This window comes from Nerophis ophidion, linkage group LG11 (genome assembly GCF_033978795.1).
Source record: "Nerophis ophidion isolate RoL-2023_Sa linkage group LG11, RoL_Noph_v1.0, whole genome shotgun sequence".
Lineage (NCBI taxonomy): Eukaryota > Metazoa > Chordata > Actinopteri > Syngnathiformes > Syngnathidae > Nerophis > Nerophis ophidion.
Window position 1 is genome coordinate 18,479,844 of NC_084621.1, and position 11,443 is coordinate 18,491,286.

At 32.5% G+C, this 11,443-nt stretch overlaps 1 protein-coding gene across 4 annotated transcripts in view; it reads left to right on the plus strand.

Moving 5' to 3' along the window:
- Positions 1-9,748, plus strand: part of myh14 (myosin, heavy chain 14, non-muscle) — a 145,342-nt gene extending 135,594 nt beyond the window's left edge. For 3 of the 4 annotated variants that reach the window (XM_061915238.1, XM_061915237.1, XM_061915239.1), the window contains one exon: positions 5,777-9,748. In XM_061915238.1, coding sequence (XP_061771222.1) covers positions 5,777-5,969 — 193 coding nt within the window. In that variant the 3' untranslated portion in view covers positions 5,970-9,748. The remainder of the gene's footprint in view (positions 1-5,776) is intronic. The other variant, XM_061915240.1, reaches the window with a different exon arrangement.
- Positions 9,749-11,443: the final 1,695 nt, after the last annotated feature.

Consider the following 11,443-nt stretch of genomic DNA (forward strand, 5'->3'; position numbering starts at 1 on the left):
TTTAAAAAGGAAGACATTTGTTGTTTTTCCTCAAAATTCTGCACACAATACACCATCAGGAAATGTCAAGTTTAGTTTTTTTAATTTTGCAAATGTATTTAAAAATAATTAAAAAAGCGCTTTACTTTTACCACATTTGGTCGTTTTACTGCCTTATTCCAAAATGGAAGAAATTAGTTGTTTGTCCTCAAAATTCTGCACACAATGCCCCAGCAAGAAATGTCAAGTTTAGTTTTTTTTTTATTTTGCAAATGTATTAACATTTTTAAAAAAGCGCTTTATTTACTTTCACCACATTTTGTCATGTTACTGCCTTATTCCAAAATTGAGAAATTATTGTTTGTCCTCAAAATTCTGCACACAATACCCCATCAGGTAATGTCAAGAGTTTTTTGTTTTTTTTCATTTGGCAAATGTATAAAAAAAATTAAAAAGCGTTTTACTTCTACCACATTTTGTCATGTTACTGCCTTATTCCAAGATGGGATATATTAATGTTTTATCCTCAAAATTCTACACACAATACTTCATCAGGAAATGTCAAAAGTATTTTTTTTTTAAATGTTGGCAAATGTATTAAAAAATGTTTTAATTAAGTTGTACATGCAGTTTATCAGGAAACTATTTCCAGCGCCTCACTTTTTTTACATTTTGAAATTGTATATTTATTGAAAAAATGAAACTAAGTTTTTTGTTTTTGTTTTTCTCATGTTACAGCCTTAATCCAATATGGAATAATATATTTTTTGTCCTCAGAATTCTACTCGCAAAACCCCAAAATGACAATATGAAAATATTTTTTCCACATATTTTTGCCTATTTATTTACAATTGTCCTCAAAATTCTACACACAATAACCCATATTGACAATAAATTAATGTTTTTCACGTATTTTTGCAAATGTATTAAAAATTAAAAAGTAAAAAAATCCTATGTACATCAGTATATCCGGAAAGTATTGACAGCGCTTTACTTTTTCCTCAAAATTCTACATTCAATACCCCATAATGACAATATGAAAATGTTTTATGTTATTTAGCTTTTACACAAAGTGGCTAACAGTACTTGGTTGATATTCATTACATGTAATCCGAGTATTGTTGTATTGCACACCAACATTTACCATTTTTGATAGTCTTCAAAGTGTAAAAAGAAGTCCAGACTAAAAGTAAAAAAAAAAGGCGAGGTAAGCAGCATTTATTAAACCTCCAAAGTGAGATGAAATGATGTTCAAATTAAGATTTATTGCTTTAATCTCCTTTTTTTACCGGCAACCTTTTGTGCAGTTTTCTTTGCTAACATGCTAACATGTGTCCCCACCTGCTGTGTCAGTTTATGGCAGAATTAGCATTTAGGCTAAGAAATATTAGCATCGCTGAATCAGTTGTTAAACAGAAGTTGCCATGAGTTTTACTCCCTTGGACCTCAGACCAGGTGCATCAGACCAGTTGAATCAGACCAGGTGCATCAGACCAGGTACAACAGACCAGGTACATCACACCAGGTGCATCAGATCAGGTGAATCAGACCAGGTACAACAGACCAAGTACAACAGACCAGGTACACCGGACCCGGTGAATCAGACCAGGTGCATCAGACCAGGTACAACAGACCAGGTACATCGGACCAGGTGAATCAGATTAGGTGAATTGGACCAGGTGCATCGGACCAAGGTGAATCAGACCAGGTACATCAGACCAGGTGAATCAGACCAGGTACACCAGACCATGTACAACAGACCAGGTGAATCAGACCAGGTACATCAGACCAGGTGTATCAGACCAGGTGCATCAGACCATGTACACCAGACCAGGTGATTCAGACCAGGTGAATCAGACCAGGTACCTCAAACCAGGTCGGGTGTGTTTTTCCAGATTTTATTCTGGTGTATAATCTTGTCATCTGGTCAACACCTCAGAGGTTCCACTGATTCAAATACAGATCTTACAGTCAATTATATATATTATGATTATATATATATAAGTATATATATATTACAATTATGTGTATTACAATTATATATATTACTATTATATATATATTACAATTATGTGTATTACAATTATATATATTACTATTATATATATATGTGTGTATATATATATATATATATATATATATATATTACAATTATCATGTACAGTAAACTTAATTATTAAATGGTATATTTTATACAGTAAAATGGAGATTGTACATGAGATTTAATAATGTATATTTCCCTGTATATTAAGATATATATTAAATTGAGCTGTGATGAGGTGGCGACTTGTCCAGGGTGTACGCTGCCTTCCGCCCGATTGTAGCTGAGATAGGCACCAGCGCCCCCCGCGACCCCAAAGGGAATAAGCGGTAGGAAATGGATGGATGGATGGTAATACTACATTTTATATTAAAATAAAGATATTATATTTTTATTTGGATTGTATGCAAAATATTATTTTAAAAGATTTTAAAATTAAATTATATATTACATTTTGCATTGAAATTAAATTTGTTGATTAATATTCAATTTTAATTTCACTTATATATTAAATAAGATTGTCTAATAAATTGTTTTCAAAATTAAGGTTTTATAATAAATTACACATTAACCTATATACTAAATTACGTATTAAAATTAATACTGTATGTTCGATTGTTTATTAAATTATATATATGTATTAAAATCTTAACTCTTACATTTTGCAATTGAATTAAGAGTTTATTAATAATAAATTGCATTTTCACTTTAATATTAAAATGAGATTGTCTATTAAATGATGTTTTTAAATTAAGTTTGTATATTAGATTATATATTAAATTGCATTAAAATGTAAATGGCATGTATATGTACACACATATATATATATATATATATATATATATATATATGCACACACATGCCATTTACATTTTAATACATAATTTAATATACAGTTTAATATATAATTTAAGAAGCAATTTAAATTTTATTATATATAGTTCAATATACAATCTAATATATAATTTAATCATTTAATATACAACCTTAATTTGAAAACATTTAATAGACAATCTCATTTTGATATACAAGTGAAAATACAATTTTATATCTTAATTCAATTGCAAAATTTTATAATATTTAATAATATTTATAATACAACAATTGAGATTGTATAATAAATTGTATGGTAAATTATACATTAAAATTAAGATTGCATATAATTGTATATTACAATTAAATTATATTAAATTAATGTGAAATTAAAGTTGTATATTAAAATTGAGATTGTACATTAAAAATTGAATTGAATATAAAATCTAAGATTGTATATAAAGTTATATATAAAATGCAGACTGTATATGGAATTATATATATGTGTGTGTATATATATATATATATACATAATTTATATCGAAATTAAGATTGTTAAATTAAATATACAAATTCAGATTGTATGTTAAATTATGTATCAAATGAGATATATATATATATATACATATATATATAAATTACATGTACTAAATACATAACAATTTACATTGTATTTTAGATATATAAAAATTAATATTGAATATGAAATTACATATGAAATTATATATATACATACTAACCCCATTTCCATATGAGTTGGGAAATTGTGTTAGATGTAAATATAAACAGAATACAATGATTTGCAAATCTTTTTCAACCCATATTCAGTTGAATATGCTACAAAGACAAAATATTTGATGTTCATACTGATAAACTTTTTTTTTTTTCTACAAATAATCATTAACTTTAGAATTTGATGCCAGCAACACGTGACAAAAAAGTTGGGAAAGGTGGCAATAAATACTGATAAAGTTGAGGAATGCTCATCAAACACTTATTTGGAACATCCCACATGTGTGCAGGCTAATTGGGAACAGGTGGGTGCCATGATTGGGTATAAAAAAAGTTTCCCAAAAAACGCTCAGTCTTTCACAAGAAAGGATGGGGCGAGGTACACCCCTTTGTCCACAACTGTGTGAGCAAATAGTCAAACAGTTTAAGAACAACGTTTCTCAAAGTGCAATTGCAAGAAATTTAGGGATTTCAACATTTACGGTCCATAATATCATCAAAAGGTTCAGAGAATCTGGAAAAAATAAGCGGCATTGAATGACCGTGACCTTCCATCCCTCAGACGGCACTGTATCAAAAAGCCACATCAATCTCTAAAGGATATCACCACATGAGCTCAGGAACACTTCAGAAAACCACTGTCACTAAATACAGTTCGTCACTACATCTGTAAGTGCAAGTTAAAGCTCTGCTATGCAAAACGAAAGCGATTTATCAACAACATCCAGAAACACCGCCGGCTTCTCTTGGCCCGAGATCATCTAAGATGGACTGATGCAAAGTGGAATAGTGTTCTGTGGTCTGACGAGTCCACATTTCAAATTTTTGGGGGAAATATTCGACATGGTGTCATCCAGACCAAAAGGGAAGCGAACCATCCAGACTGTTATCGACGCAAAGTTGAAAAGCCAGCATCTGTGATGGTATGGGGGTGCATTAGTGGCCAAGGCATGGGTAACTTACACATCTGTGAAGGCACCATTAATGCTGAAAGGTACATACAGGTTTTGGAACAACATATGCTGCCATCTAAGCGCCGTCTTTTTCATGGACGCCCCTGCTTATTTCAGCAAGACAATGCCAAGCCACATTCAGCACGTGTTACAACAGCGTGGCTTCGTAGTAAAAGAGTGCGCGTACTTTCCTGGCCCGCCTGCAGTCCAGACCTGTCTCCAATGGAAAATGTGTGGCGCATTATGAAGCGTAAAATATGACAGCGGAGACCCCGGACTGTTGAACGACTGAAGTTCTACATAAAACAAGAACGGGAAAGAATTCCACTTTCAAAGCTTCAACAATTAGTTTCCTCAGTTCCCAAACCTTTTGTGACGGACTCCTGTCGTCGCCGTGCGGGTTCCATGGACCATCAAGGAAGGACATTGCTTTGCAGGTTTGACTCTTGTTTATTTTTCAATTGGTCGGATCGCTTTTCAGCTGCTCCTCGCTCGCTTTCAGACGGCCGCGTCTTCGTCGCCGTCTTCGGCTCGCTCGCGGTCGTTTTCGCTGCTGGTTCTCCTATTACTTCCCTGATCTTTCCTCCTTCTCCCTTTTTATACAGCTAGAGGAGAAATGTTAATTGTGTGCCGGTGTGCAATCCACGCACCTGAATTAGATTGTGGCGGCGTCGCTCCCAGCACGCCCCGCCTCTCCGCTCCGCCTCTTTGCCGCCATCTTGGGCAGGGCTGCAACGTGCCCTGCCCAACCGTCGGCCCGTCGGCTGCGCCTCTCAACACCTTTCTTGAGTGTTGTTAAAAGAAAAGGTGATGTAACACAGTGGTGAACATGCCCTTTCCCAACTACTTTGGCACATGTTGCAGCCATGAAATTCTAAGTTAATTATTATTTGCAAAAAAAATAAAGTTTATGAGTTCGAACATCAAATATGTTGTCTTTGTAGTGCATTCAACTGAATATGGGTTGAAAATGATTTGCAAATCTTTGTATTCCGTTTATATTTACATCTAACACAATTTCCCAACTCATATGGAAATGGGGTTTGTATATGTATGTATATATGTGTGTATATATGTATGTATATATGTATATGTATTTATGTATATGTATGTATATATATATATATACGTGTATATACATATGTATACATATGCATATATATATTACATATATATATATATGTATATATATAATGTATATGTATATATATATGTATATATGTAAATAAATGATGTGTGTATATTGTGGTGTTCGTAGACGAGCAGTGTTGCCCGTGACGATGCGAGGGCGGCGGGCGCTGCTGGACGATTACTCACTGGACAACTCTGACTCTGAGGAGCCCCCCGCCTCCCCCACGCCCCCTCCAGGGATGCCCAGGACCCCGCCTCCGCCCGCAGACCTCAGCTTGGAAACCACAGCGGCTTACAGCGTCAACAACACACACCAATGATGCGCACACACACACACGTTTATATGAGGGGGCCAACACACACACACACACTACACACATGTTTATATGGGGGAGGGGGGGTTGGGGGGGGTCACTTTGACACCATTTTGTACATGAAGCATATGGATTGATGCTAAGCTAACAGTGTTTCCCACAGAACTGCAATCTACTTGTGGCGGCGTCTCATTTGCATAAATGGCCTTTCTTGAAGAGCCTGCTTTCAGGCTCCGCCCCCCAAAAGTGGCTTTTTTTGCCCCAAAAAGAGAAAGCTTTTGTGCCAGCATTGTTGGCTAATTTGACACTTCAACCCAAAGTTCATGGTTACCTTTAGAAGTGTGCTATCGGTCGCTTTGTTAGCGTGCTAAGCTAACATTCGCATGTTAGCGCGTCATGCTGGCTATTTTTGTATTACAGTGCCAAGATATTGCCGTACAGTAACAGATACTACAATACCAAGATATTGCCGTACAGTAACAGATAATACACTAAAGTACAAGATATTGCCATACAGTAACCGATACTACACTACAGTACCAATGTATTGCAGTAGAGTAACAGATACTACACTACAGTACCAAGATATTGCAGTACAGTAACAGATACTACACTACAGTACCAAATTATTGCAGTACAACAGATACTGTACTACAGTACCAATATATTGCAATACAGTAACAGATACTACACTACAGTACCAAGATATTGCAGTAGAGTAACAGATACTACACTACAGTACCAAAATATTGCAGTACAGTAACATACTGCACTACAGTACCAAAATATTGCAGTACACTAACAGATACTACACTGCAGTACCAAGATATTGCAGTACAGTAACAGATACTACACGACAGTACCAAGATATTGCAGTAGAGTAACAGATACTACACTACCAAAATATTGCAGTACACTAACATACTACACTGCAGTACCAAATTATTGCAGTACAACAACAGATACTGCACTACAGTACCAATATATTGCACTACAGTAACATACTACACTACAGTACCAAGACATTGCAGTACAACACCATACTACACTACAGTGCCAAGATATTGCACTACAGTACCAAGATAATGCAGTATATAACAGATACTACACTGCAGTACCAAGATATTGCAGTACAGTAACAGATACTACACTACAGTACCAATATATTGCACTACAGCACCAAAATATTGCGGTAGAGTAACAGATACTACACTACAGTACCAAGATATTGCAGTATATAACAGATACTACACTGCAGTACCAAGAAATTGCAGTAGAGTAACAGATACTACAATATATTACAGTACAGTAACCAATACTAAAAGATTCCCTTAGAAGTGTGCTAGCGGTTTCTTTGTTAGCATGCTAGCCTAACATTCGCATGCTAGCGTTTCATGCTAGCTGTTTTTGTACGTTTTAACCTAATGGGGGAGTTGAGTTGACATGTTGACATGCTAACAGTAACGTTAGAAATGGAGCATATTTTATTTTGCGCAGTGTTTCTTTGTTGTACTTTGTACGTCCGTGACTATCTTAAATGCTGGTATAAAATTTTAGCATGCTATATTATTAGCATGCTATATTATTAGCATGCTAGTGTTTTGTGCTAGCCATTTTTGTACTTTTGGATTTTGTTCCACGGTGCCATCTTAAAAGTATGCAAGCTGTCCACGTGATGTCATGCTAAGATTAATATGCTAACGTTTTATGTTAGCAATTCAATTCAGCTAATTTTATCCGTGCTGACCTATTTGTGGATTTTTTTTAACCCGGTGCCATCTTAAAAGTATGCTGTTGCGATGCTAATTATGTATGCTAGCATTTAACATGTTAATGTTACGATGCTAACATTTTCTGCTAGTAATTTTAGCATTTTTCACACTTTAATTTATACGTAAATATCGAATTAACGAATCATGCTAGCATTTCAGCTAACTTTGTACTTTTAACCTAATCATGGACTGGGTTGCATAGTTCCATCTTATAAATACGATAGCGCTTTTCATGTTGACATGCTAACGTTCATATGCCAACAATACAGTGCTAACATTTTATATTAGCAATTCAGCTAATTTTATTCGTGCTGACCTAATTGTGCATTTTTTTTAAACTCGGTGCTATCTTGAAAGTATGCTGTTGCGATGCCAATTAAGTATGCTAGCATTTTAACATGTTAACGTTACGATGCTAACATTTTCTGCTAGTAATTTTAGCATTCTTCGCACTTTAATTTTTATGTAAATATCGATTTAATGAATCATGCTAGCATTTTAGCTAACTTTGTACTTTTAACCAAATCATGGACTTGGTTGCGTTGTGCCATCTTACAAATACGATAGCGCTTCTCATGTTGAAATGCTAACATTCCTATGCCAACAATACAGTGCTAACATTCTATGTTAGCAATTCAGCTAATTTTATTCGTGCTAACCTAATTGTGGATTTTTTTTAAGTCGGTGCCATCTTAAAAGTATGCGGTTGAGATGTTAGCATTAGAATGCTAATTAGGTATGCTTGCATTTTAACATGTTAACATTACAATGCTAACATTTTCTGCTAGTAATTTAGCATTTTGCACACTAATTTTTACGTGAATACTTATCGATTTAACGACTCATGCTAGCATTTTAGCTGACTTTGTACTTTTAACCTAATCATTGACTTGGTTGCATAGTGCCATCTTACAAATACGATAGAGCTTTTCATATTGACATGCTAACATTCATATGCCAACAATACGGTGCTAACATTTTATTCTAGCAAAACTTTTTATTTTATTTTATACATACATGGTTTACTTAAATTGTAGTATAACATTTTAGCATGCTAACATTAGCATGTCTACCTTAATAGCTAATTGTGTACTTTTTAACCTAATAATCATGGTTTTCTTTACTTTGTGCCCTCTTTGAAAGTATGCTAGCTGTATGTAGCTGTTTACACGTTGACATGCCAACATTAGCATGTTAAAATTTAATGCTAGCAATCTAGCACATTTTTTTTTATTTTGTACGTAAAGTAAATCTTACATTTGCATCTTAACATTAGCATGCTATTGCCTTATCTTAGAATTTAGGTAATATTTGTACTTTTTAACTTTATAATAATGGATTTGTTTTAGTGCCATCTTTATTAAGTATTCTAGCTGTTTAAATGTTGACATGCTAACATGTTAACATTGTATGCTAGCAATTTAGCAGTTTTTTTATTTAAATACGCACATAATTATCTTAAACGCCACCTTAAAATGTTGGCTAACAGAATGTTTGTTTAATACGCACACAATTATCTTAAACGCTAGTATAAAATATTAGCATGCAAACATCCTGTTAGCATGCTAACACTGGAACACTTGGCATACTTGCAAGATGGCGCCATGTCACCAAATGAAGTCCGACCAGGTGTGTTCAGAAGTAGCGTTACCTTGTGAGGACACACACACACGCACACACACAGAGTCCCATCATGATGTGTCAAAAGCCGCCACAAAGTAGTGAAAGTGTGGGAAACGCTGCAATAAACGTAAAGGAAAGAAGCAGCACCCTCCTCCCCCGCCTCCATGAAAGCCGTGTTGATGCCAACCTGAAAAAAGAAAAAAAAAGAATTGCTTTGAAAAAAAAAGGATAATTCTTGCTGTTTGATGACTACTTGTGACAAAAGTGTGTTTACATAAAAAAAAAAAAAAAGCAAACAACGAAATAAAAATCTGCACTTTTTTTCTGAGGCACACAAGGAACCTTCTGGAAAAGCAATATTTATTATGGAAATAAATCCCTCAACATTCAGTCTTAATTTGATTTTGTAGTCCAACACACTGGAAAGAAACATTTTTGCATTTTTAAATGAATGTATTTATCTTAGGTTTACCTTTTAAAATGTAAAAAAAAAAAAAAGAATATTTCTTTTTCATATGCAAATTGTGATTTATTTTAATTAATTTTTTTACAAAGTTTTTTTTATATATTAAGCTTTTTTTGTCTCTTGTGTTTTGTCTATTTTTTTTAAGCTTCACATTTTAAAACAACACTATTTTATCTTCTTTTTTGGGGGGATAGCCATCTTGCTATTTTTGTATATACCAATTTATTTTTCTTTTAGCTTTACATTTTAAAACGTGGAAACAAGTATTTTAAAAACGTTTTGGCATCTCCATCTTGCTAATTGTAATTTTTTTTATATATCAATTTATAATTTTTTTCCTCAGCTTTACATTTTAAAAATGAAAACAAATATTTTATAAACAATTTGGGATGGCCATCTTGCTAATCGTAATTTGTTTAATATACCAATTCAGCATTTTTTTATTATTTTTTTGGCCTCACATTTTAAAACATGAAAACAAATATTTTATCAAATTTTTTGTGACGGCCATCTTGCTAATTAATTTTTTTATATACTAAGCTTTTTTTCATAGCTTTACATTGTAAAACATGAAGATATTTTATTATTTTATCTTGTTTTTTGGGGAAGGCCATCTAGCAAATTGGGATTTATTTTTAATGCATATATTTATAGTGTATGTATGTATATATATGTATGTATGTATGTATGTATATATATGTATATATATATATAATATATATGTATGTGTATATATATATATATGTACACACCAATTGAGCTTTTTTTGTTTAGCTTTTATGTTTTGAAAGATCAATACAAATATTTTTTATCTATTTTTTGGGATGGCCACCTTGCTAATTGTAATTTTTTTATTTATTTTTTTGTTCCTAGCTTGACATTTTAAAACATGAAAATATAAAACCATTTTATCTATTTTTTGGGGATGGCCACCTTGCTCATTTTTATTATATACCAATTTTAGTTTTTAGTTAGCTTTACATTTTAAAACATGAAAACAAATATTTTATCAATTTTTTTGTGACGGCCATCTTGCTAATTAATTTTTTTATACAAGCTTTTTTTCATAGCTTTACATTGTAAAACATGAAGATATTTTACTATTTTATCTTGTTTTTTGGGGAAGGCCATATAGCAAATTGGGATTTTATTTTTAATGCCTATATATATACATATATATATATATATATATATATATATATATATATATGTATGTATGTATGTATGTATATATGTATGTATGTATACGTATGTAGGTGTATATATGTATGTGTATGTATATATATATATGTATATATATATGTATGTGTACATATATATATATGTATGTTTACATATATATATATATATATAAATATATATATATATATGTACACACCAATTGAGCTTTTTTTGTTTAGCTTTTATGTTTTAAAAGATCAATACAAATATTTTTTATCTATTTTTTGGGATGGCCATCTTGCTAATTGTAATTTTTTATTTTTTTTGTTCCTAGCTTGAAATTTTAAAACATGAAAATATAAAACCATTTTATCTATTTTTTGGTGATGGCCACCTTGCTCATTTTTATTATATACCAATTTTAGTTTTTTGTTAGCTTTACATTTTAATACATGAAA